The sequence below is a fragment of the Capronia coronata genome (genome assembly GCF_000585585.1).
Source record: "Capronia coronata CBS 617.96 chromosome Unknown acBCG-supercont1.6, whole genome shotgun sequence".
Lineage (NCBI taxonomy): Eukaryota > Fungi > Ascomycota > Eurotiomycetes > Chaetothyriales > Herpotrichiellaceae > Capronia > Capronia coronata.
In genome coordinates this window covers 1,485,631-1,510,128 of record NW_006912898.1, presented here as the reverse complement: position 1 = coordinate 1,510,128, position 24,498 = coordinate 1,485,631, and the positions used below count along the sequence as shown (strand labels likewise).

The 24,498-nt window shown below is 52.9% G+C and overlaps 10 protein-coding genes across 10 annotated transcripts; 5 read left to right on the top strand and 5 right to left on the bottom strand.

Annotated features, from left to right (window-relative positions):
- Positions 1-543: 543 nt before the first annotated feature.
- Positions 544-2,534, bottom strand: A1O1_07214 (uncharacterized protein; the record flags this gene model as incomplete). Its single annotated transcript, XM_007728087.1, has 2 exons — positions 544-2,357; positions 2,408-2,534. 2 exons carry the CDS (start codon positions 2,532-2,534, stop codon positions 544-546), a joined length of 1,941 nt encoding a protein of 646 aa, XP_007726277.1.
- A 2,877-nt stretch (positions 2,535-5,411) lies between these two features.
- On the bottom strand, positions 5,412-7,313 carry A1O1_07213 (cell division cycle 20, cofactor-APC complex; the record flags this gene model as incomplete). Its single annotated transcript, XM_007728086.1, has 2 exons — positions 5,412-5,536; positions 5,591-7,313. 2 exons carry the CDS (start codon positions 7,311-7,313, stop codon positions 5,412-5,414), a joined length of 1,848 nt encoding a protein of 615 aa, XP_007726276.1.
- An 865-nt stretch (positions 7,314-8,178) lies between these two features.
- A1O1_07212 (uncharacterized protein) lies at positions 8,179-10,398 on the top strand (the record flags this gene model as incomplete). Its single annotated transcript, XM_007728085.1, has 1 exon — positions 8,179-10,398. The coding sequence occupies one exon, from the start codon at positions 8,179-8,181 to the stop codon at positions 10,396-10,398; it is 2,220 nt and encodes a 739-aa protein (XP_007726275.1).
- Positions 10,399-11,379: 981 nt separating this feature from the next.
- A1O1_07211 (uncharacterized protein) lies at positions 11,380-12,517 on the bottom strand (the record flags this gene model as incomplete). Its single annotated transcript, XM_007728084.1, has 2 exons — positions 11,380-12,207; positions 12,260-12,517. The coding sequence occupies 2 exons, from the start codon at positions 12,515-12,517 to the stop codon at positions 11,380-11,382; spliced, it is 1,086 nt and encodes a 361-aa protein (XP_007726274.1).
- An 816-nt stretch (positions 12,518-13,333) lies between these two features.
- A1O1_07210 (uncharacterized protein) lies at positions 13,334-14,266 on the top strand (the record flags this gene model as incomplete). The annotated part of the gene is made up of 2 exons (XM_007728083.1): positions 13,334-13,768; positions 13,901-14,266. 2 exons carry the CDS (start codon positions 13,334-13,336, stop codon positions 14,264-14,266), a joined length of 801 nt encoding a protein of 266 aa, XP_007726273.1.
- Positions 14,267-15,107: 841 nt separating this feature from the next.
- A1O1_07209 (methionyl-tRNA synthetase) lies at positions 15,108-17,140 on the bottom strand (the record flags this gene model as incomplete). The annotated part of the gene is made up of 2 exons (XM_007728082.1): positions 15,108-17,009; positions 17,063-17,140. The coding sequence occupies 2 exons, from the start codon at positions 17,138-17,140 to the stop codon at positions 15,108-15,110; spliced, it is 1,980 nt and encodes a 659-aa protein (XP_007726272.1).
- A 523-nt stretch (positions 17,141-17,663) lies between these two features.
- A1O1_07208 (uncharacterized protein) lies at positions 17,664-18,209 on the top strand (the record flags this gene model as incomplete). Its single annotated transcript, XM_007728081.1, has 1 exon — positions 17,664-18,209. One exon carries the CDS (start codon positions 17,664-17,666, stop codon positions 18,207-18,209), a length of 546 nt encoding a protein of 181 aa, XP_007726271.1.
- A 526-nt stretch (positions 18,210-18,735) lies between these two features.
- On the top strand, positions 18,736-20,033 carry A1O1_07207 (gluconolactonase; the record flags this gene model as incomplete). Its single annotated transcript, XM_007728080.1, has 2 exons — positions 18,736-18,870; positions 18,918-20,033. 2 exons carry the CDS (start codon positions 18,736-18,738, stop codon positions 20,031-20,033), a joined length of 1,251 nt encoding a protein of 416 aa, XP_007726270.1.
- A 741-nt stretch (positions 20,034-20,774) lies between these two features.
- Positions 20,775-22,495, bottom strand: A1O1_07206 (uncharacterized protein; the record flags this gene model as incomplete). The annotated part of the gene is made up of 6 exons (XM_007728079.1): positions 20,775-21,114; positions 21,193-21,298; positions 21,363-21,447; positions 21,511-21,744; positions 21,798-22,239; positions 22,305-22,495. 6 exons carry the CDS (start codon positions 22,493-22,495, stop codon positions 20,775-20,777), a joined length of 1,398 nt encoding a protein of 465 aa, XP_007726269.1.
- Positions 22,496-22,908: 413 nt separating this feature from the next.
- On the top strand, positions 22,909-24,353 carry A1O1_07205 (uncharacterized protein; the record flags this gene model as incomplete). Its single annotated transcript, XM_007728078.1, has 3 exons — positions 22,909-23,083; positions 23,144-24,023; positions 24,092-24,353. 3 exons carry the CDS (start codon positions 22,909-22,911, stop codon positions 24,351-24,353), a joined length of 1,317 nt encoding a protein of 438 aa, XP_007726268.1.
- Between the last annotated feature and the right edge of the window lie 145 nt (positions 24,354-24,498).

The following is a 24,498-nucleotide window of genomic DNA, read 5'->3' as shown; positions in this document are numbered from 1 at the left end:
CAGTTCAATTCCAATAAATCTCTGGGATGCCAATGCCAGTGCCAATGCGAGTATCACGTAAGGTAGTGTGAGTGTCTGTGTACATATCTAGGGTCTAGGGCAAGTTTGGCCCAAGCAAGAAAATCGAATTTACCGGTGAGGAAAGAGAGATGAAAAGGTGCTATTCTGTTAGATCACGATGAGGGTAGTATTCACAGAAATTGAGTGATGCAGGACGTAATATACACATAACATGTATTGAGATAATATATACATGTATTGAGACCTCGCCGTCCACAGCGATATATAGCTAGCAGTGCTCTGACTAAAGGCAGACTGGGATCAAGGAGGAGATATCCGAAGATGATATTATACGTAGTTCATTGTATCTGGAGCCCTTGGGCCTGTCCCTGGCAGGGTAAGTTCCAGCAATCCTGATAACCTCGGAGACAGGACATAATTATCTACTAGATCATAGATGAGACGAGACTACCTCGTTGATAGACCCTATCTCTTGGAGAAGGTCTTTTCTTCTCTCCCTCCTCTGTTGGTCAGGTCAATTCACTACTGACTCACAGTTCTTCTACCATTTCCACCACCTCGACTACTTCCATTGCCGCTCCCACTTCCGCTCCCTGTGCTCTTTGTACTACTACCGCCACCGGTAGGTGTCGTGGCACCATTATTGCTCTTGTTGGTATTGCCAACACTGCCCATGACGGCAGCAACGAGACTGGCTGCAGCAGTGACACCCACCCCCTGTTGTCTGTTTGCTGCTGTTGTCCGTCTCCCGCCACCACCACCGCCTCCTCCGACGGCACTGAGAGGACGATGGGTGTCGTTGCTCACAATGCCTTGGAAGGCCTCTTCGGCATAAAACCCGAAGACAAAGCGATAGAGATCCTTCAGCCATCCAAAGCCGTAAACACATGAAGTCATGCCTAGCACAGCTCGACCTACTTCCATGGGGTTCAATCTTCCTCGCTCCCCAACGGTACCTGCGGTCCCCAGGTTGCGGAAGCCCGAGTCATTCATGATGGTTTTGCGATAGTTGTCGAGTAACGAAACTTGCCATGCCTGGCTGCCGAAAGCAGTGTCTGGAAGATTCTTGACGAAGTTCGGCAGAGAATTTAAGTCTGGGTCCGCAGAGGTCTGCGTGTATCCACGTTCGACGGAGAGAGCGGCTTTGACAAATAACGATTTGAGTAGAATCAAGGTCGGATCTTCTCCTGGGGTGCGGACAGTTGATACGGTCGTCGCGGAAACAGGATTAGGACCTCCCTCAGAGATGGCGGACGCCGGCAGTGATAGGGTTGAGGAATTCGCTGACCATCGGGCATAATTTACGAGGTTCGCAGAAGTTGGGCCGGGTTGAGCGGATCGAGGATTCCGAAAATTAGGAGAAGGGTGACGCTGAGATGGGCCCGCGGAGACCGATGAGCTGGATGAGGTGGTCGACATTCGCGACGCTTCCTCAGCTCGCAGGACTAGAATATTTGGAGTGGGCGCTTCATCGGGTGAAATTGTAGTGACAGTATCTTCGAAGATGGTGGTCGGGGTTTCTGGGAGCAGTCTGGGATTGACGTTCTCGTTCCAAGGGGCAAATCCGGATCTTTTGGCTTGGTTGAAGGCCTGAGTGAATGTCGTCTGGCTAGGGCGCGGAGTCCCTCTTTCGGGGCGGATTCGTGTCCATCCCTCTCTGAACAAATCACACAATTCCCAACATGCGAGTATTGCCGAACCAAGCAGCTCTTCGTCTGGTTTCTTGCCTTCTCGGCGATTTTGTCGCAAACTAAACAACATCTCCGCCAGTGACCAACAAGCTCGAAGTAACGAATCTGTTTCCTCGGCCATCTTCGACTTCTGCTTCATCAGTCGGTGACACAGAGTAATGTAGAAATCCAATGTCCTCTCACGAAACGCCTCAGGAAGGGTTCGATCATGGGTGTTAAAGAGGTGATTGTTCAATTCGAAGCTGACCCTCAACACCGAGTCGGCAGTTTCGTTATCTCGAACCCTGACTTCAAAAAGTGCCTGACAAAAGTCTCGACATAGATCCAACGTGGGCCTGGACGAGTTGTGCGAAACAATGTTGGGTCCAGTGTCTTCACGTGTATCGTAAAGGTTTTGACACAACTTCCAACACGCTTTCCATGCTTGTTCATGCATGTCACCACGGCCTGAAAAGTTGAAGATTCTTTCCCTGTGAAGATGACTCAAGCTGGCTAGTGTATTGCACAACGTCCAGCATTCGGATAATGCGCTGCGTAGGGCGTTCAGCTCGGCTTCAGCGTCACGCAGGAAATTCCTGTCAAGATGACTTTCATCCCCGGTCTCATCCGTACTGGGGTGGTCGTCTGTATCGCCCTCCAGGATGCCTGTGAAGGATCAGTCACAAGAAACAGCTATACAAGGAGATCGAGTATACTGGCAAGGCTTGAGCCTGGACGGCTCAGCACGTTGAGGTCTTGTCTCGTCTGTGCCCGAGGAGTTCGAGACCAGTCGTGTGGGATCGGGAGCGGAGGAAGGCTCGTTTGTAGTGGAGTTGGAGGCATGGGAACACCATGGGCCTGACAAAAGCGTCGGTTAGAGGTCCTCCTTGTCCGCCGGCAGGTCTCAAACCTTTGTAGTTGGTCTGTTTTCAGGGGCAACCTCAGTCACTGTAGCATCTGATCTCTTGGAATCAGTAGAGTCAGCCCTGGCTCTTTCTGCCTCCTTTGGCTCCGTGGAGGATTCTTCTTCTGTTTTGTTGTCCGTAGTGAGGGCTCTTTGGCGGCTGAGGGGTTCTGGAGCTTGTCTGCTAGGCTAGCAACAGTATCAGTGGGCACTGTACGGCGGCGATGCTGTGCTGGGAATACGTACGAATTTGCCAAACTCGCTCGGTATGTGAATGGCCGACTGAGGTTCTGTCTCCTCTTCTATTTTCGCCCGGATCTGTTGTTCGAGGATAGAAGCGGTGTCAAGCTGCGGGCTCCGTCAGTATGGATACAGGAGACCCAGTAACCTCCGGTCACGAACCCTCAAAGGTGTTGCAAGTCTTTGTAGGCTGTTTCTTAGTGGAGAGCTGACCCGTGGTCTTTGAGCGCCATTGAAGCCCGAACGCCCATCGTCGGCAGAATCCGTTCCTCTGGTGCCAGTGGTATCGGTATCTTCCTCTTCAACCTCATCATCTACGTCCTCAAAATTCGTCACATCTGAGTTGACTGGGGAAGGTGCAACAGGATCCTGAGGTGAGGTTACGCTAGTAAGAGGCAGTGCCCTCAAATGACTGTCGCCCGCAACATTCGACCGTTCTGTTCCGGTCCTGCTCAGGTCAATTTGTTGTCACCGCACTCGCGCCCGGCCAACTTACATTGGAGTACCCAATGCCGCCGCGCCTCGAGGTCGCGGCGAGTCAGTATGTTCTGGAAAGGGCGAAAATGGCGGGAACAGAGGGTTTGCCGAGGGACTGAACGCCAGAGGAGCTCTCACTGCCATCATCTCGGCAGAGGTACTGGGTTTGCGGCACAACCGACCACGGCTGTCAGGTCGACGAGGCCAGCACAAAAGCTCAGTTCTCCTTTTTGCGGCAAGGTCGACGTTAGGCGAAAGAAAGTGAAATAGAATCTGGGCAAGGCAGACAGCTCTACACAGCTTCCATAGACAAGCTCAAGGCGCGGTGCCTGGGAGACGGGCAAGGAAGTCGCACGGATTTGTTGCGGCCGCAAATCCGGTCGCGTAGGTCAGCGGCAATTCGGGCTGGCAGAAGGGCGGTAGTTGGAGGGCGAATGGACCCAGGCAATCGCCCCCCTTGCAATCATGGATTCAGAGAAGATTTCGTGCACATGGTTGGGCAAAGACTGGCGGAAGAAAGGTCACAGACAAAGAAGGGCGGGGGAAATATGAAGCTGGTAGATATCAGATAGACGTGCAGCGTGTAGGTGGAGAGGCTACAAGAGCAGGGAGGGGAGACAGCAAGGTGGAAAGAGTGTCTCGCTGGTGGAGGGCCTGATACCTCTGCAAGCGATGAAAAATGGCATGCTTACCATGCTGGTCCGCGTCTCAGCCTCTCGTTAGGCTCTTTTTTCCCTGCGCCCATGCTGTGGTGATGGGTCCTGACAGCTGTGGGTGGATTGGGCTAGGACAATGCGAACAGCGGCAGTAAGAAGAGGTGTAAGGTGCTCTCATGGAAGGAAAGCATATGTCACTCTAAGGGTGCGGGCCATCCAACAACTCAGACTCGTGCCGCGCCTAGCTCGTGAGCTGGATAGAACTCAGGCAATATGTTGCTAGGCGTTGGTGGCAGATGGTCCGGCGGTTTCAGGAGGGACGGCGCCTCGAGCCGTGAACATGACTGGTCGGGATACAGAGGCAGCAGGGCTCGGGCGAAGGTCAAAGACGAGCGCGGTGTGGGCCTGACAAGGACTCACACGAGAGTATGAGCATCTAGGGCCCCGGAGAATTTGGGAACCAGCAGGACGGAGAGAGTGCCCCTGGTCGGCCACGAGTTGTAGTGTGATAGACGCACTTGCAAGGTGCAGAAGATCGGCGAAGGGAGTAAACGATGATTCGACCGTTGCTTTAGGAAACGGAGGCGGCCAGGGGATTGGTCAGCATTAGACCCTGTAATGCAGCAAACGGCGCGGACATCTAAGCGCCGAGGATGAGGAAGAGAGGGTGCGGCTCGACGGCGGGACAGGGGACAAGAGACCGGGGACTGGAGGAGTCGGATCGAAGGCAGAGAGGAGGCTGCGGGGTGGAAGATGGCGTCCCCTCGGGGGTTGGGATGAGAGATAGAGATAGACAGAAGAACCCAGAGATACAGTAAGTGACTTGAGGTAGAATGATGATTGACTGATGGATGGAGGATGTTGGATGTTGGATGGTGTTGATGATTCGCAGGAAGCAAGGTCGCCCTGCTCCACACGCCCTTTTCACCCCTTTCACCTGCGCCCCTCCAATCGCAATCAGAACCACGATCGTGTCTGACTTCAAGAGCTGCAAGTAAGCGCCCAGATGTGGAACAAGATACTGAGAACAAGATACTGAGTTCAAGTTGTTGACATTCATTCGTTTCCGTTTGTGCTGGCTGCATCAAGATTGGACTATGCCATTCACACGTCTGCACAGCACAGTATCAAGGAATCAATCATTCAATGGTACTCTCATTCATGGACCAGATGGAGTAGTAGTGCCTACTGAGGCCATTATCTGTTCACGAGTACAACGCAGCATCAAGAAGATCCGTAGAATACAATCAAGTCAGTCATCATACACCAAACAGTGCCCACCGCCCGCCAGAAAAGAGCCTCATCCAGAATTATCGCCTTCTGCATCCCAATCAGTTTGGCCCCCAAGATTGACCTCAACACCATGCTCAAGAACAGAGTCGTAGTTGGTTCCCTTTTCGCTCGGGACACCCTTGTTGGTGGCTGCAGAATCATGGACCTGCATCAGCGAATAGTCATCTGCTTTGCCATGGCACTGCCTTTACCGACACCGCCTTCCCTGGACGCTGCTGCGCTGACTCCCGCTTTGCGCTCAAAGACCTTCCAAAACTTCAAGCTCTCATCGGCCGCTGTGTTATACTGTTAGCCTCGTCACTCAGAAGCAAAGTTGGAACTGCACTCACCAGCTGTCGCCAGCATCTGACCGTCAGGGCTCAGGGCGCTGTGCAGCACTCTGGACTCGTGTGCAGGGATCTCGACGTTGCGAACCAAAGTAGGGTAGCTCCAGATGCTCAGTGAGTTGTCGGGAAAGCCACCGGAGCTCACCAGCTCTCTGTAGTGGTTGCTCCACTTGAGGCTCGTCACTTGGGATCCGGTGTCGATGCTATTGACGCGGGCCCCGGTCGTGGTGTTCCAGAAATGGATGTGACGGTCATTGGAGCCGCCGCCAGTGGCCAGGAGGTTCAATTGCCACGGGCACCAACTAAGGGCCTTGACTGCGGCGCGGTGGTTCTTCTTGGCAAACTTGGGTGCAGCCAGGGACCGAGCATCCCAAATGGATACCAGGTTATCGTTTCCGCCGGTCGCAAGCTGTGCGCCGTCCGAACGCCATTCCAGTCCGCACACTTCCGAGGTATGGGAGACGAGCTCCGCAACCTTGTGCTGAGCGACACGCACATCATGGTTGAACACCAGTCCGCTACGAGCGCCAGTGGACAAGGTGTGCTTGTTCCAGCCCATCACACTCACGCGGGTTTCGTGGCCGAACATGCTTCGAAGCTTGGTGCCTTCTTCCACGTCCCAGATCTGAACTTCTCCGGAACCGAGGCCAACGCCGACATAAGCGCCATCCCCGGACCACTTCACACTGCTGATATAGGTGTCGGGAGACGTCTCCAAAAGACAGCTCACGGTGCCGCTGTCGGCAGACCAGACATAGACACTGCGCTCGAGGCCGATGGCAACCTGGTTACCTGAGCTCCAGTCAAGGATGTTGAGGTAGTAGTCATTAGCAAGACCGGGGGCGTCCAGCACTCGTTCTGGAGCCGACTGGATCCGTCGGCGGAACTGTGCAGACTGAGTATTGGCCTGCTTCAGAGGTCGGTTATATTGACATCGGAGATCGATGGGCTTGGACGACTCGGGCGGCGCTGGCTTGAACTCCAGGATGCGTTGACTGGTGGAGATGCCACACGCAGAAGCCAAGGAAGATTCGTAGGCCGTTGAGTCGGGGTGTGATCGGGTGTACGACGAAGCGGTGTTGTCATCATCCAGACCAAGAGTCTCCAATGCCGTGGTGATGTCCGCGTCGGCGCCCCGAGCAGAGATGTCAAACGCACTGGCAGCAGCATTGGCAAGCACAATAGATCCATCCACACCGGCAGTTCGAGGTCGAGTGTTCTCATCAGCCTTGCCGCATCCCGCCGTAGCAAGGCCAGCACTTGCAGCCCGATTGGGAATGAATCGATCTGCAGTGTTGTGTGGGAGTCTGATGGTAGTCTTGCCAACTCGTGACCTCAACGCCGTCTCTTTCCGTGACTTCTCTCTGGATGGTGTAGTGGCCGCATTGTGACCAGTGCCTGTCAAAGTCCATTCTGACACACCAAGCTCGAGTTGTTTGGGAGACTGGCGGCTTCTGGCGATGTTGGACTTGGGAGAGTTGACATAGGCGAATTTGGATACCGATCGGGAAATGGATCTCGAGAAGAAGGTGGAGGGGTCTGACTTGTGGATGGATTGTTCTTTTCGCAGAGGAGTAGAGGGAGATGAGTGCGTAGAGACGTTGGTGGCTACGCTTGTTGTCCTCGCTCTGGGCGAAGGAGTGAGAGGTATTCTGCCGCCAGCAGTCTTGGTGGAGAAGATGCCATGATGGCTTTTCAGAGGGGTGGATACCGACACTGATGCCATGATGATTGTATGTGATCGAATGGACAATTCAATGTTTCGATCAAAGTTCCTGTGAACCGAGAATCAAATCAAGATCTCGGGGTTAGTAATGTTGTCGATTAAGCAATCAGAACTTGTCGAATAAGTCTGTGCTTGGGTCCAGCAATTCAGTGATATCTCAAGATTCTCAACCGAATGGATCCTGAGAAGAAGTTGTCGTGGTGGGGTTAGTTAGTGATTCCCAGTGTCGCTGCAATTGTTGGATGATTGGATAACCGAACGTTGCAAGGCAGGCAAAGCAGTCGGGGGGTCGATCAAATCTAGCGGATGCAAGTATGATCTAGTGGACTGTATGCTATGCAAAAGCAAGGATGATAGAGTGGTAGAGGAAGATGAAGGGTTCGGAGAGGATAGAGGTATAGAAGGAGAGAAAGAGAAGGAGATGCTGCAAAGATGAAGCATCGCAGTTGAAGTAGCAGAATTGTTGGCCGCCGAGTTGACACGGCAACCGCAGCCCACGGCAACTAACGAGGGATTAACCGGATCTGGCGTTGCCCTGGTTTTAGACAGTGGCATGCTGCTTTAACGTCAGACTGCGCCGGATTATGTCAGTGCCAAGCCGGGACGCGGATATTACCTTAATCCTTTCCGGACGACGACTTCAAAAGTCTCGATCATAGGCACTTCAAGATCCTATTATTCAGCCAGGCCAGATCCAAAAAGCGTGCAGCGGCCAACAGGATCTCAATCATCACGTCTGCTCTAAGCACAATCTGGTGCATCTGCCGCGAATGGACATTTCCTCAAGCTGGCTGGCCCTCCCCGTCCCCTTCTCCGCCCTGTGATCCGCTTCTGCGGGCTCCCCTAAAGCCGAGAATTGCCTACGATGGCATTTCCGTCTGCACAGCATTCACATCTGTCTCACCCTACTTCTTCTCCGGCTGCTGGTCCTTCCTGGGGTGGCATTTCATCAGCCTCTAGAGTTCCAGCATCCGGCACCAACACTCCTACAGGCTCCACCTATCTGATGCCGACCAGCCCCGCCAAGAATGCCGTCGCAGCCAGAGATGGCATGAAGCCCAAGATCTCCAAGACTTCGGGTCAGAAGCCGGCCTGTCTGGTTAACGCTTCCGTGACCTACTGCGGAAACGACCAGATCTACGCATTTGGCGGCTTCGATCAATTCACCGACGAAGTCTACAATCACGTGCTGAGACTCAATCTCAAGACGCTAAACTGGACGCTAGTGGACAACTATGGGGACATACCTGGTGTGCGCATGGGACATTCAGCCTCGCTCTACGAAGGCGACAAGCTTCTGGTCTACGGCGGAGAGAACGAGCACCGCGAGTATCTGTCAGACGTGGTGATTCTGAACCTCAAGGATCATCATTGGACCCAACCCGATATCCAAGGACCTATTCCCAAAGGTCGCGCGAGACATGGCGCCGTGGTCTACGAAGACAAACTATTCATTCTTGGTGGGTTGACAGGTGAAGCCAACTACATTCTTGACGACATCTGCTACCTGGACCTAAAGACGTGGACCTGGTCGAAGACATGGAGCTTCGTGCAAAGATTCGACCACAGTGCCTGGATCTGGGGCGGTCGACTGTGGGTGTTGGGGGGTCTCGGTGCCGATATGGAACGGTCGTCCGAAATCTGGTGGCTAGACCTCAAGGGCAGCCCGGCCTTGTCGGGGTCTGGCAGACAATACTCGACAATGGGCCGTGTGCCTGCCACAAGGCAGGACCTGTGGCCTCAATCCACCCGCGCCGATCGAACCGATACATATACTGCCAACTCTGGAAGCCTGCATATCCGGTCGAGTCGCCGGGAGAAACCGACTGCACCCGGAGCGATATCGTCACTGAAGTTCATCTCAGGGCCCCATGTCCCGTTCCAGTCATCAGGAAACCATTTTCACGTCTGCTCATCAGGAGCCCTGCTAGACTTTGTCACGCCGGCATCCAATATACGTCACACCGAATGCAATCTATCTTCCCTCGAGCTGGACTCGCTGAGATGGCAGCGGCTCGTGGAAGGCCCGGAGATATTTCCACCGGGCTACAAATGGCACTACTGCACCATCAACGAAGACGGGACCAAAGTTTGGCTACTTGGGTCTCCTGCTGATGAATCTATCCCCGGCAACCAGGAACTACAACTCAGTGAAGTCCTAGCGGTCGATCTTAAGAGGTACGGTTTGCTAGGGACACAAGACACGTCGATGGCTTCCGAGCAGAATCGCATCCTGGCGTCTGAACGACAGACAGTGCACACGACATCGTCGAGCGTCGGTACAGGACTCGGCTCAGATCTTGCAGCAATATTTGACCAGCCTCCGGAAACCAGCATGAGCGACTTCATCATCACAGCGAACCTGGAATCAACCGATGACGACGACATCTCAGAGGCCGACTCCCATCCTCGCTTCTCGCTCAACTCGACTAGCAGTCAGATGTTTGTGTCGGAGTCGGAAACCACCAACATTTCCCAACCCATCCACGTACATAAAATGATCCTCCAAGCCCGCTGGCCGCACTTCAAACGACTGTACGCGTCGAAAATGATCGAGTTCCATACTTCGCGAATGCACATTCCCGAACCCTATTCGGTTGTTCGCGCTTTTCTGTACTACCTGTACACCGACAGTATTGCGCCACACCCAGTCTTCTGTCGAGACTTGACCGATGTGGCTGGGATGCTCGTGATGGCCAATCTATACGACATGCCGAAACTCCGCCTTCTCTGCGTCAATCGGCTATCGCGCGAAATTGACATCGATCATGCCGCAGTGATCTGGGAGCGTGCCGGACGCACGGACGAGGAGTGGCTGAGAGCGCGTGCCGCCCGATTCTGCCTGATGAACTGGGGCCGAGTCGTCCGCACTGAGGGGTTCAGGAGCCTTAGTCGGCAGAGTCTGATGGAGCTATGCGAGGTTGTGGATATGGAAGGCCGCGTCGTGGGCGGCGAGGAATTGGACGAAGGTGCCGACGGGTTCGGGTTGGGAAGTGGGTACCGATACCGTAGGCGGAGCCACCGACCGAGCGAGACGGCCGAAGAAACAGAGGGTGATGAGGAGGATGGCATGGACGTGAACTAAGCGAAAGTGGCCATCATCTCAAAGGATGGTGACGATGGCCATGGACGCGAATCGGAAGATGCGGTCTGCAATGGCCAAGTTCCCCAGCCGAGATGTCCAAAAAGGAAATGGTCGGTACCAGCAAATGCATGTATCGATCCGTTTGTTGCACCAAAGCAGCCACACCAAGTCAAAGCAGCACATCAGGGCTATAGAAAAAGCGACTTGGGCTGGTGGGCGATGGATTTTGTCTTTGTCTTCGTCTTTATAAGCAAACTGCATGACGAATCACCGAAGGGGTGGGTATAAATTGAGCAAAGCATAGCATGGCATGGTAACCTGGGTACTGGTAGTTATAGGATTAGCGAGGATCCTCGGGCGAGTTGGGAGCACTGAAGGTCGGGAAAATGACATTGGTTCTTGCTCTTTAAGCTTGCACACGTTTCATGGCCTTGTTTCCATTCATCAATCTGGAGTCTGACCGTGTTTCCTCTCTGCATGGTTACACGTTTTAATCCTGAACTCATTCAAGGATATTTCAGACCAGTATAGCTTCAGGCGGGGTTATCATCGATTCTCGAATTTATGTGGTTCTCTGTTCTAAAGAGCCAAACAGGCTAACAGTGCTCCTGCAGCCGGAAGGAGGAAGTCTTGTCCGGAATCTGTTATGACAATTGCAGGCCAATCTGGAGTTCCACGTCGTCCTCTCACCGAATTCTTTACATTCCTTCGAGGTGCTGCCCAAATCTCGCTGTCCAGTCTCACCAGAGGCATTAGCTGGGCTTGGCCCTTGTTAACAGCGGCGAGTATTGCAGATTAGTGGCGAAAGATTCGAGTCCCCACGGTGTACCCGTCAACCTGCCCATGGCCATTCGCCTGGCATGAAGTCCCTTACATTCATTCATACAGACGGGCCTGTTGTCCAGTCAAGTGCTGGGGCGACTTCAGTGCCAAATCGTACATGAGCTATCCTTCGGCTCGTTTTGGCTGTGCTTTCTTTCATCACCTCTTCTTCCCACCGGGTCTCGGCTTCACTTCCTCTGGTTGCACACCATGAAGCATGATCTTATTAGGGGTCTGTGGAGTGTTCTTTTGGTAGCCTTGGCTCCAGTCATAGCAAACTGCGTACGCAAAAACAGTGCCTTGTCTGTTGAATGCTGTTGCGGTGATCGGTGAGCCGACGTTCGGATATCCCTTCAGTCGATGTTTGGCGTTGCCGTCCCAGAAGTGGAACGTGCCGTCACTGCCTGCCGTGGAGAAAGTGCCGTGTATGGGATGGAAAGAGATGGCGTTGACAGCATATACATTGGAGACATCTCGGTTGGGGCCCGTAGTCGGAGTATCCCGATGGCATTTGAAACTGAAGTTGTTGGCCGAGTCCTTCTCCTCCACGTATTGAATGGCACATCGGCCTTCAATACTGCCCACAGCAAAGCCCGTGGCGTCAGTGAAACAACTGACCACTCTGGTCTGGAATTTGAGCGGCGACTGCATTGACTTGTAGAACTTCTCCGGCGAATCGAGGTTGACGATGTTGATGTATCGGTCTGCCGTCCCAATGACCAGCAGCTTGTTCTTGACGTCCATTGTGTAGACTCGTTCTTGACATTGTAGTGTTGCAACGGCGTTTGGTGACCGGAAATCCCAGTATTTGACAGTCTTATCCCACGAGCCGGTGATCAAGATAGGCGAATTGCCGATTGTCGCAAAGCGACATGTTCGTACAGGTTGTTCGTGCGCGACAAGGGTTTGGGGCGTCATGTTTCCAGATCCAAGATCGAGTAACCGGAAGGTTTTGTCGGCGCCGGCGCCTGCGATTTTGGTACCATCCTAATACACGTGTCAGCTCTCTCCCAGAAGAGGTAGCAACGTATCTCCATACTTCTGACCATGCACAACTTAATACGGGAGCTTCAAAGTCCATGGCTGCCTTGCCTTCGCTTTGACCTTGCTCGTTCACCTGGTATATTCTGACTTTCTTGTCCCATGATGCGACTGCTAGAAAATCGCCTGCCGGGGAGAATTGGAGATCGGATGTGCTGTCTTCGGGAGGCGATGTCAGGGCGACATCTTTTGAGACGTCTCCCGTGGTGCTTGACGCCGCGGTGGCTGACGCTGCGCTACCAAAGAGGCCTGACATTTTGTCGAATCTGTATGGAATGCCACTGGCCGCGGAGGACCGTTAAGGTGGCTCTGCCAAATAAAATCGGGATGTATGTCAGGCGCAAAGACGATTTTAGCAAGAGAGCAATGATCTGAAGATGGTAGACGCGTCAACTGCCCATGAGAAATGTTTCAAGTCGCGATGTGGTGAATCTCCAACTTGCGCTGCCGGTCTGGAGTTACTTCGAACCTGCACTGTCCCGACGCGGCCAATTAGAGAGCGCCAAGGCTACAGGGTGGATCATACGGTTCCAGATGCGCAACTCTGCTACGGTCGAGGGTTCATTGCCGAACGTAGTCTTTAATTCTACTCGGTAAGGCCGGCCAAACTCTGCACCACCATCATTCGGGACAAGAACATCTCCGGCTCTTCGTCCGAGCCGCGATCCTCGCATTGTTGCAAGCCTCAAGCCCGCCCATGCACTGGCCCTCGAACGTCGGACGATTTTGACGCGTGCTCGACATACTTAATACGGTAGGGGTCTTCGTCATCCACCGGCCACTTGTTTCTGATGGTCAGAAACTAACCTCGGGCATTTCTAATGCATACCCCTCCTGCCTGATATTCGAACGACTCAACACCAATCACGAAGTATTCAGGCCCAGGACGAAATTAATAATGCGGAAGAAGTCAATGGACTCCTCCCGCTGTCGATGGACGGCAAATGGATAAATAGATCAAGGATTCCAGCATACTGGCAATGCTTCTACTCCATCCACCAAGCCACAAACACGTTATTGTCTCTATCAGCACCAGCTTCGGTATCATTTGCCCAGTGCAAGCTCTCTCACCATGTCCAAACCATCTATCATTCTTGTTACTGGTTCCTTTTCCACTCCCGAATACTACGCAGATGTCGTCAACGCGGTTGCGGCCCAGGGCTTTGAGATCAAGGCCATCCATATGCCCAGCGTAGGCCCATCGTCTGGAAAGGGCCGCGAGGGGGTACTGCCCACGATGTACGACGACGCGTCGTTCATCGCCCAAGAAGTGGGAAAGCTTGCAGACCAGGGGAAACATGTGGTCCTAGTTGCGCACTCGTACGGCGGAGTTCCAGCGACCCAGAGCGTGAAGGGGCTTCCGGCCACAGAGAGACAGAAGCAAGGAAAGTCCGGCGGACTTGTGAGGCTGGCGTACATGAGCTGTTTGGTGCCAGCGGTCGGCGCCACAGCGGCGAGTGTACTAGGCCAGGCCCCCCCTGACCAGACGATCGACATAAGAGTTGATGTCAGTTATCTTTTCCCATCTCTACTACACCTTCCTCACCTGGTTTCATTCCATCTGCCTGTCCTATGATTTGCCTGTCTTGTCTCCTTTTTCACATCGACCTTGTCGTTAACCGTATGGTCGATCCTACAGGAAACTGGCTGGATGTACCAAGGGAACCCCGCCGCGACTGCCGGTATCATAGTCCAGAACATTCCCCTGGAACGGGGTGAAGCGCTTGTCAGATCGATGCCCAAGCATTCCTCGGCCAGCTTTGGCAGCGAACTGACGTACCCCGGGTACAAGGACGTGCCGGTATCATATCTCCTGTGTGAGGAGGATCGATGTATCCCACCGGAAGTCCAGAAAGAGGGGATCGACATCATCGAGAAAGCAAGTGGAAACAAGGTCGACGTGACGAGCATCAAGGCCGACCACTGTCCGATGGAGTCGTCCAAGCAGGAAGTCATCGACTGGCTTGTCAGTGTGGCGGAACGGGCCATGGCAGATGCTGCGTAGACGCTCACAGCGAGTCAAGATTAGCTGTGTGAAATCGGACCATAGGTTGCAAACATACTCCAGATCAGTGCTGTTCACCTAAGACTACTTTTCTCTCTAGCTGGCGTGGAAGAGGGTACCATCATTGGGATCAGCAAATGGCATGTTCTGGCCATCATCTGACAGTGAGTACCGAACAGCAGCGGAAAGGGACCGATGTTTACTACGACCCCGAGTAAATAAGTTAAGGAGGAAGGGTGCGCGAGGCTGTAGTCCCCTATTCGGACAGACTCTGAGGCCAGTCTACCACTGCCTCCAGCATCATGAGGGCGACCGACGACGAGTGGTTAACGACCTTTTTGGTCAGCCACGCCTCGAAAACAACACAAGTATCTAACGAAACGCCACATAGGACACGAGTGCAATACCTTTTCATCATTCTGGTGGTCGTCTGCGGCGTCTGCGGTCATTATTGGATTTGTCCGCGGCGCGGACGAAATTGATCCGCGGACTGCCAGTGGGTACCCCAATGCAGTGGACCTTTACTTCCCGCCCATGTCAACGAGCAGGTCGTCCCGTTATTACTATTGAACATGACCAATCCGTACAGAGGTGGCCTTGACGGACACGAGACAGCCTTTCATTGCCTTCGAGGGAATAATCGCCCCTTTCCTTCCTATCCGTGTTCTATTCCTGCAAGATGTGTACATCTCAGTCTTCCGAGGCTACCATAACTTTGTAGAGCGAACGGCTGACATGAGCTGTTGAAGGCTCGTGTCTGCTCCAAACTTATCGCCCTCTGATTCTAGACAACATCAAGCACAGTACTTTCCGTAGCAAGGCCGTACCCTTGTACTATTCGTCAAGACGTGGGTAGTGTTACCTGGGCGACACCATCAGTAACCTTCTGTACCGCTGCATCCTCTCCAACCTCAGCCACTCCGTTTGCCAGCTCCTTGCCTTGCTTGCCGCCCTTTGCGCTCTTCTCAACGCCCTCACCGCCAGCAGCAGCGGCTTTTTGTGCCGCTTTCTTCGCCTTAGCTTTCTCTTTCTGAGCGGCTTTCTTGGCCGCAATGGCGGCCTCTTCTGTCTTTTTCTTTTCCCGCTCGGCTTGGCTTCCTCCGAAGTACTCCCTCCACTCGTCTGCTTTCTTCTCATCAATGCGCGTGAACAGATATTCAGCCTTCCCAATCTTGTGGCCTGGCTTGATGTATGTTGGCAGCCACCCATCGGCGACATCGTCCTCAGATGGGATCTGCAAAAAGTCCACATTCAGTTGCTTTCGTATCGATGCAGAGGTAGCGGGGAGGTATGGCTCAAAGATGGCGGAGCAGAGATAGATGAGGTTGATCACTGTTCCAATAACCGCTGCGGCAAGGGTGGGATCACTTGCGATCAGGGAGTTGTCGAGACGATGAGCTTGAATGAGACCATTACCCGCTTCAGCAATCTTCATGGCGACGAGGACTCCGTTGCGAAGGTGCACGGCCTCCATCTCGGCAAGATACTGTTTGAAAAGCTCGGTGATCTCGGCCAGTGACTCCTTGAACGAGGCTGGAAGGTTGTGCGGGTCGAAGTCGGGGATCACGCTGGAGTAAGCTTTCGGCGAGTTGACCAGTTTGATGATCCTGTTGACAAAGTTCCCCAGCTTGGCCAACAGTTCTGAGTTGTTGCCGTCGATGAAGGATCGCCATTCAAATTGGGTATCTCCCGACTCCGGGCGGTTCTTCAGCAGATAATACCTCCAAACATCAGGAGGCACGCCGGTCTCCTTGGCATTGTTGCCAAAAACCCCGACACCACGACTCTTACTGAATTTGCCATTTTCGTAGTTGAGGTACTCCGTGGAAGAGAGGTGGTGTAGCTGAGTCCATTTCTCTCCAGTACCCATCTGACATCCAGGGAAGATGACGGAATGGAAGGGCACATTGTCTTTGCCCATGAACTGGTACAATTGGACGTTGTCGGGGTTCTTCCACCATTTTTGCCATTCTTCTGTGTAGTTGGCAGTGATAGACGGATAGCCAATGCAAGCTTCGAACCACACATACAAGACCTTGTGTTCATAGCCGGGCAAGGGAACAGGTACACCCCACGCAAGATCCCGAGTAATACCCCTCTCTTTCAACCCCTGCTTCAACCATGCTTCTGTGATCAGCTTGGCACTTCTTGACCAGCCACCTCGCTCGATCGACTGGTTGCACCATTCCTCAATCCGGGGCTGAAGCTCATCCAGGCGCAAATAGGTATGCTTGGTCTCTTTCGTCACAGGAGTGGCTCCGTCGACCTTACACCGAGGGTTAATAAGATCGAGAGGGTCGAGGAGACTTCCACATTTATCGCACTGGTCGCCACGAGCATCATCATAGCCACATTTGGGACATGTACCCTCCACAAAGCGATCAGCCAGAAACTTGCCATGCTTTTCGCAATATGGCTGACTGTTGGTATGTTCAGTCAAATGGCCATTGGCGTGGAGTTGTAGAAATATTTCTTGAGCGATCTGAGTATGTTGTTGAGTAGGAGTCCGGCCGAACTTGTCAAAGCCTATTTCAAACCATTCGTAGATTTCAGCGTGGATTTTGTTGTATTTTGCACACAGCTCTTCTGGGCTGACACCTTCCTCCAAAGCTTTCGTTTCCGTCGCAGTGCCATATTCGTCTGTTCCGCAGATGAAAAGAGTCGGTCTGCCCCGGGCTTTGTTGTACCTAGCGAAGACGTCGGCGCTGAGCACACTACCCACGATGTTTCCTAGATGTGGTACCTGAAAGAGGTCAGTTGAGCATGTTCCATGCCAAGAAGAATGCGCACACATACGTTGTTCACATAGGGCAATGCAGAGGTGATGAGGATATTTCTCTCGCCTTCCTTGGGAAGGATCTTCTCAGCGCCCATCCTGGGCGAGGTGTTGATGACCGCTTGAAGATATTGAACAATATCACTTGACAATTCTCCACCACACGATGCCTGTGAAGAGTTGGTGGAATATCGCCGGCTAGTGCAGATATGGGGCGACTCCAACGGTACTTTGTCGCAGAGAGGCTGACAGAAGGGGCGGGTAGAGGTTGTAAAGGTGGTTTGGATATCTAAATGTTCTCATCGAGGGCGCAGACAGAAGACTCACAAAATCCCCCGCAGGCAACAAAAGCAGCGAGTAGTACATACCAATATCAGAATCCTTGCCGAGATGCTAAAATACTGCTTATTATTAAGCCTCCGCATCTCAAAATCAGCCTCGATTTTTGGTCCGATGCATTCTTTGTCAGTGTCTGCCGGTGCCCATGATCAGTCACGCGGTGGGAAAAGTGTGCAACTCTGCAGCTTCTGTGCCATCTAACAACCCATATCATTGTTGAAAGCCTCCCACACCGTCAGCAAAATTCGACATAAAGGTCCACTGGCCAGAACAAAGTCAGCAATGTCGGGCGATCCATTCGATGATCTGCTGGAACTGGAGGATGGCTACTATAAGGAAGGATACGAAGCCGGCGTTGCTGACAGCAGCTATGCCGGTATGATTGAAGGCAAGGTCTTTGGCATTGAAAAAGGCTACGAAAAAGCCCTTGAACTCGGCAAGCTTCATGGCCGAGCCCTTGTGTGGCAAGCCCGATACGTTGATTCCATTGCCGTGGGACCGAACGTGAAGAAGGCTGCCAACAATGAAGTGACGAGCTCCCAGACGCTCAAAGACCATTCCAAACTGGCGGACACTGTAAGACTACTTGCGCCTCTCAGCAAGAATGCGCGATTGCGAAAGCATGTTGAGGCGCTGCATCTCGCTTCCAACAGCGCTACAATTGCTAAAGACAACTCGGACGAAGCGGTGACTGAGTTTGACGACCGCATTGCAAAGGCCCAAGCCAAAGCAAAGGTCATCGCAAACATTGTCGGTGAATCATTAAATCCAACAACGAGCGTGAATGCCGGCATAGAAGATGCCACAGGACTACAAGCACGCCATTAAGCCATTGAGACGAGTCCAATCATCCCTGGGGATGATGACATGAAGTTGGAAATTGCATCTCGAGTCCATCCGCTGGTCGAGCAATGCCGGCATCGCACGGCATAATACCGAGCGGCAATTGCATATCAACAGGGTTCTCCGCAAAGCTGAATCCAACCCCACAACATTCAACACCACTGCAGTCAAACCTACTTGCTCTGTCCTGGCGCCAGGTCCTCACTGCGGATCTGCAAATCATGCCATAACTACTTTGTCCAATCCAGGACCTTATCTCCAGGATCATAAGGTGGTTTCTTGGCAGAGCTCCAGCAGTGGTTGCAGAACATGACACCACACAACGTACAACAAGCTCGCCATTCCGGACTATGACGCTGTACCATATGGCCTCCGCGGCGTCAACACAGGTCTATGTCAGACAGTGGATGACCCCGCAGAGGGCGCGATTGTTCAAATCCTGCTCTTGTCGCAATTTCTAAACGGATTCCAACATCTTCTCTCCTACCGATTTTCGATGGCCTAGTGCGCGATGAAGAACCTTCCACGTTTACTGTCTCTATCCTGCGTGGCTACAGTCTGGGCACAGGTCCAGCCGTTCGGTGTGACCAGGCCGATCGTGGAAGACTGTGGCTTCAATGGAACCGTCGTCTGCGTGAACAAATATGTATGCTATAAGATGCATCGCAGATCGAATATTACTGACAATGGCAGGCGGCTGTACTGCCCTATCATTTCAATAGGTCTATCTCCAATAGCAAAGTTGACTATGACTTCCGCAACACGAGCGATCAAAATGCGACAACTCTGGATCTCTTAGACACTGCCAACTTTGTCGTGTTCGATCGACAACGCGGGCTACAGTATCTGGGACCCAACCCCAGTTACGAATTCATGTTCGCAGTGTCTCCAGCTGTCCATGAAGCTCCCGTGTACGCACCAAAGCAGAATCTATTGTTCCTGTCCCAGCTGGCACCTCCCACAGGCCAGTTGCCGCAGCTAGTGGTCGACTTGAACCAGAACCCACCAACGCTCAACGAATACCTACCCAACCCACCCATCTACGCTCCAAACGGGGGAACGTTCCGGAATGGCCTCATTATCTTCGGCGCGAGCGGTGGCAACGACAGCCTCGGAGGAATCGAACAAAGGATCTCGATCCGCACAGTTGACCCTGCCACAAATAGCTCAACGGTTCTGCTTAACAACTACTTCGGTTTTTACTTTAACACAATCGATGATTTGTCGATCCATCCCACTACGAAAGACATATTTTTCACAGACCCGTACTATAGCTGGTACAATGGGCTGACGGACACGGCACCACAACTTCCTGCAGCAAGCTATCGCTTCGACCCAGAGACCGGAGCAGTTTTCCTCATTGACGACAGTTTGGAGGAGCCCAATGGTATTGCCTTCTCTCCTGATGGCAAGACACTCTACATTTCCGACACGGGTGCGGTCTCTGGGACGATTGATCCCCGGCTAGGCAGTCAGGGCGCGACGTTCAACACGACCGGCAAACGCACCATCTATGCATTTGACGTCACCAGCAATGGCACGAGAGTCTCGAATAAACGTGCCTTCTATCTGGCCCAAGACTGGGTCCCTGATGGCTTAAAGGTCAGTAGAGAAGGTCTCGTGCTGACCGGTTCCGGACATGGCGTGGATATTTTGGACGATGTCGGCCAGCTTCTTATCCGCATCCAGACGAACTATACAGTGCAGAACTTTGCCTGGACAGGACAGAATCTCAGCACCCTCTGGATGATGGGCAATAACGGCATTAGTCGGGTTCAATTCAATATCACAGGGCAGACGTTGACCTGAGATGGGATTGATATTGTCATACGTTTCGTGATGGAGTGGAGTGCACAAGCGGTCAAATATGACACTGAAGATATGGCCACGTTTAACAGTGGTCTTGAGAGCACGAGTATCGCCATCGTAATCGAATCATTTCAAAAATGAATCCGCGCGTTATCCACTAACCTGCCTTGGAGAATGGTCTGACTTCTCCTCCACTGGCTTATCTTTGATCTTATCATTACACCTAGCTAGGCACAGAGGCATGCATGTTCGATCATCGCTTTCACCACGCTTTTCACATGTGGCAGCAGACATTCTCAATCATCCAACCCAACAACTGTCAGGTCAGGTAGACCATTGACGCCGTGGAGAGCCAAACAGCCTTCACATCTCGGCTCTGCAGAAGTTCTCTCGAGCTTGGTCGGACTAGGTCTTCAAACCGCCCCCGTGACCACCATACGAAGAGTCACATCCATTCGGAGCAATTCCTCTGGGCTGCCGTCAATTATGATTGTTCGAAGGTTTGCGCAAAGAGAGGAAGTAGATTCAACATCAACGAGGTGGTCAAAGCAATACCCATAGTGACATCGTTTGGGTACAGTCTGCACAGAGGTTGCTACGTGATAGTACCGTGAAACATGGAGTCCAACCTCCTTTGATTATTGATCTTCAGCTTGAGAGTAGTCGAGGGTGTAGAACTCCCAAGGACCTTTCTATATGATTATCGTATTTATATACCCCATTTGTATCGGGTGAGCGCCTCTAGAGAGGGAATCTGCGGATGAGGAAATGTGCAGAAGCATAGATCCCAGCACCCACAGCACACAAGCCAGAGATGACGCCGAACCCCATCAAGTATTTCGGAGAGTCGGCTGCAGGCCACAGATATGCGCCGTAGATCCCGGACAGGCTTGCCAGTGTGTTGACAAAAGCCAAACTGACGGCTCGAACTTCCTGGGGCATCGGGCCGAACGTTGACGCGCAATAGGCCAGAGACAGCGCGTTTGCAGACAGGCCTCCCGACGCCATGAAGACCAGCATCACATAACGCGCCGTGTAGTTGTAAACGGCCGACACCACGATGGCGCAGGTCATGCTCACCCTGTGCAGAGGCGTCAGTAACTATATCGGAGCGACTGGAGGTCTCAATGGATCATGCAGGGGGTCCAAGAAAACTCACGTCAACCAAGCGGCAATGGTCAGGCCGCGGTAGCCGGGGTACCTGTCACTGAGCCAGCCGGTGAGCAGAACAAAGACAAATGCGGCCCCGTAGATGGGCACCATCACTGTTTCCCATGTCAGATGAAATTCCGAGTTGCGCAGAGCGACTAGTAGACTGTAGTCACTCACTGTATTGTGCCATTGTTGACGTGTAGCCCAATCCTGCCACCAGCGTTGGGTAAAAGTAGGACATTGTCGTGACTCCTCCGATGGACTAGATAGCAGACGGTTTAGTATTTGATTGTACCAAATGGCCAGGTCGAGAGGGTGTACTCACCACATATCCCATGGTCAGAATCCAAACTCTCCAGTCCAGCAGTGAAGCTTTCACCGCTTCGAAGTGACCGAGGAGCGGCTGGTCCTCGGTGCGGCTTGAGATGTTGTCTGCAAACAGGCGTTGCGTGGCGATGTGTTTCTGGCGTGGAGATAGACGCTTCGTGGTTGCTGGGAAATCGGGGAGGATGAAAAAGCTGACAATGGCAACGAATATTGTGGCTGCACCTTCAACAATCTACAAAGAGTCAGTCACACTGTTTGATCCTTGAGGGTGTGCTACGGTCTCACAAAAAGCCATCGCCACCCAGCGATACCGCGAGCGCCATCGAGATGGCCTGTGATGGCGCCGCTGACAATCCCTCCAAAGGCGCCGGAGAGGACAGCCGCGGAGTAGAAGATGGAGAAGCGTTGAGCCTGTTCGTCCTTCTTGTACCAGGTCGAGAGCAGGAGAGTGACACCAGGGGCGTAGGCAGCCTCCAACACACCAATGATGAAGCGAACGGCCAGCAAGCCCCCATAGCTTTTGACCGTGCCCATGCAGCAGGTCACGATGCCCCAGGCCGCCATCATGATGGTAAGGTAGATGGACGGACGAGTCTTGGAGAGGATGAGGTTACTCGGGACCTCGAACACCACATATGATATGAAAAATATCACCAGCGACATCGAGTATTGACTCGAGGACAGATGGAGGTCTGTCGCCATGCCGGCGACTTTCGCATTGCCAATACTGTGGTCGTGGTCAGCCAGGCCGTCCGTCGTCTTCACACTGGGGTGGAGGAGAAAATCCCTTACTTTGTGCGGTCCGCATAGGAAAACAAATACATGACCCAGATGGCGGGCATAAGCATCAGGTCCGTCCGGCGAAGAACAGCCTTCTCTTCTTTGTCCGACCATAACGAGGTGTCCACCACCACGTCCTCTCCGTCGTGTGGTGATATGACGAGAGCGTCTGCATTTTTCTTGAGGGGCTCGACAAAGTCCATTTTGGGAGAGCTCAAAGGTTGATTTGCAAGAAAGACTCGTCCTCACCTATCCATTTCGTAAGGGAAGATAGGGAGTACTTGATATACCCCCGGTTTGGGATATGCAGATGGCGGTAAACAGCGCCAACGAGCGGTATCCGCCGCCGCCGGCTCCACAGCTGGCCTTGTATCCACTTGATATGGTCGGCGACAGGGCCGACGGGGTAGCAGCACTAACGCGGGAGATCTGTCAGTTAGCTTATCGCAGCAGTGATGTGCGGATCCCAGGGCTTGCTGGTCGGCCTCATGTTGTCAATGGGCGCATCCACTGGGCGGCGATGGCCGCTGAAATTTGCGGCCTGATTCGTGGTTGTCTATAAAATGTAGACTGATCGATCGATTCGCGATTTGTGAAGATTGCTCAACCAAGCATCATGGCCGAAGCTTTCCCAGATACGTTGATTATCGTTGGCGCAGGGGTCTTTGGCTTGTCGACCGCCCTGGCCGTCGCCCATCGCCACCCCTCGACCAGAGTGACTGTCATTGATCGCCTCGTACCGCCGGTCGAAGATGGCGCCAGCGTCGACACCACCAGGTGTATACGAGCTGGTACGTATTGCCCCTGCTAACATGGTGCCGATTGCATGGGACCGTGCTGAGAGCTTGCAGACTATGCCGATCCTGTTTACTCTCAGCTTGCTGAGGAAGCCCAGCAGAAGATTGAAGAGGATCCAGAGCTCAGCCCGTATTACTTCAAGCAAGGCATGACATTCGTGACCGATGGCAAGCCCGGACCACTGCTCGAGAACTGGAAGCAGTGTATGGTCAATATTCGAAAACGAGATGGCGACAGTGTGCTGGTGGAGATGTCTACACCTGAAGCCATCTATCAACGTATTCACGGTCCTGGGGCACAACTCGTACCAGAAGCGCGCTTGAACGGCTGCCGGGAGTGGAACGTAGGTTATTGTAACCTCAAGGATGCTTGGGTGGACGCGAAAGAATTCACTCGCGTTTACTACGAGCGCTGCTTGTCCCATCCGTCCATTTCTTTCCGGTGCGGAGTCGCCGTGGAAAAGGTGTGCGTCGCAAATGGGAAAACATCTGGTGTTGTTTTGGAGAATGGCCAAGTATTGAATGCACCGTTGGTATTGGTCGCAGCTGGTGCTTGGTCGAACAAGTTGGTATACCTGGACGATGTGACCGTGTCCGCCGGTATTCCCGTGGCATGGATCAAAGTGACCGACGAGGAGACTGCCAAATGGAAGAATATGTCAATCACGACCAATCTCAGCACCGGCTTGAACCTTTTCCCGCCCTACAAAGGCGAGATGAAGTGCCTCCTCCGGACGCTCCCATTTCGAAATACAGTTTCTATCCCTCATCCGGAGCATCCGTCTAAGAAGATCAAGACGTCGCTTCCTCGAACTGTCGTCACCAACCCTACCGATGTGATACCGTTGGAAGTAGAAGCCGGCATCCGCGATAACCTGCGTGAACTCATGCCAGAACTGGCTGACCGACCGTTTGATCGAAGCAAGATCTGTTGGTAAGTTGATGTCCAGCCCCCGCTGTGTCTGTGTGGGGAATCAAAATGCTGACGCTGGGTCCCAAAAGGGTTTCCAAAACCAAGTCTACCGATTTCATTATTGCGCCACACCCAGCCATCAAGGGTCTCCATATCGCCACCGGTGATTCAGGGCACGGATTCAAGTTTCTTACCGTCATTGGTGATCTGATCCTGGACTCTCTCCAAGGCAAACTGGACAAGAAATACGCCGATCGATGGGCGTGGGCTGACAAGGAGAGCGTCGGAAGTGCATCCTTCATGGGCGAGACCCTTCGAGAACTCCAGACAGTCGTCCGCAGTCGGCTATGATCGCTGCCTAGGTAGTTGAAGTGATAGGTAGATGAACTTGGCTACTGTGAGAAACTCCATACCTTAAAGCTAAATCTTGACGCTGGGAGACCATACAAGCATTTCTCCTGACTTGTAGAGCCGAGCTTCGTCCACGCTTGGTCCT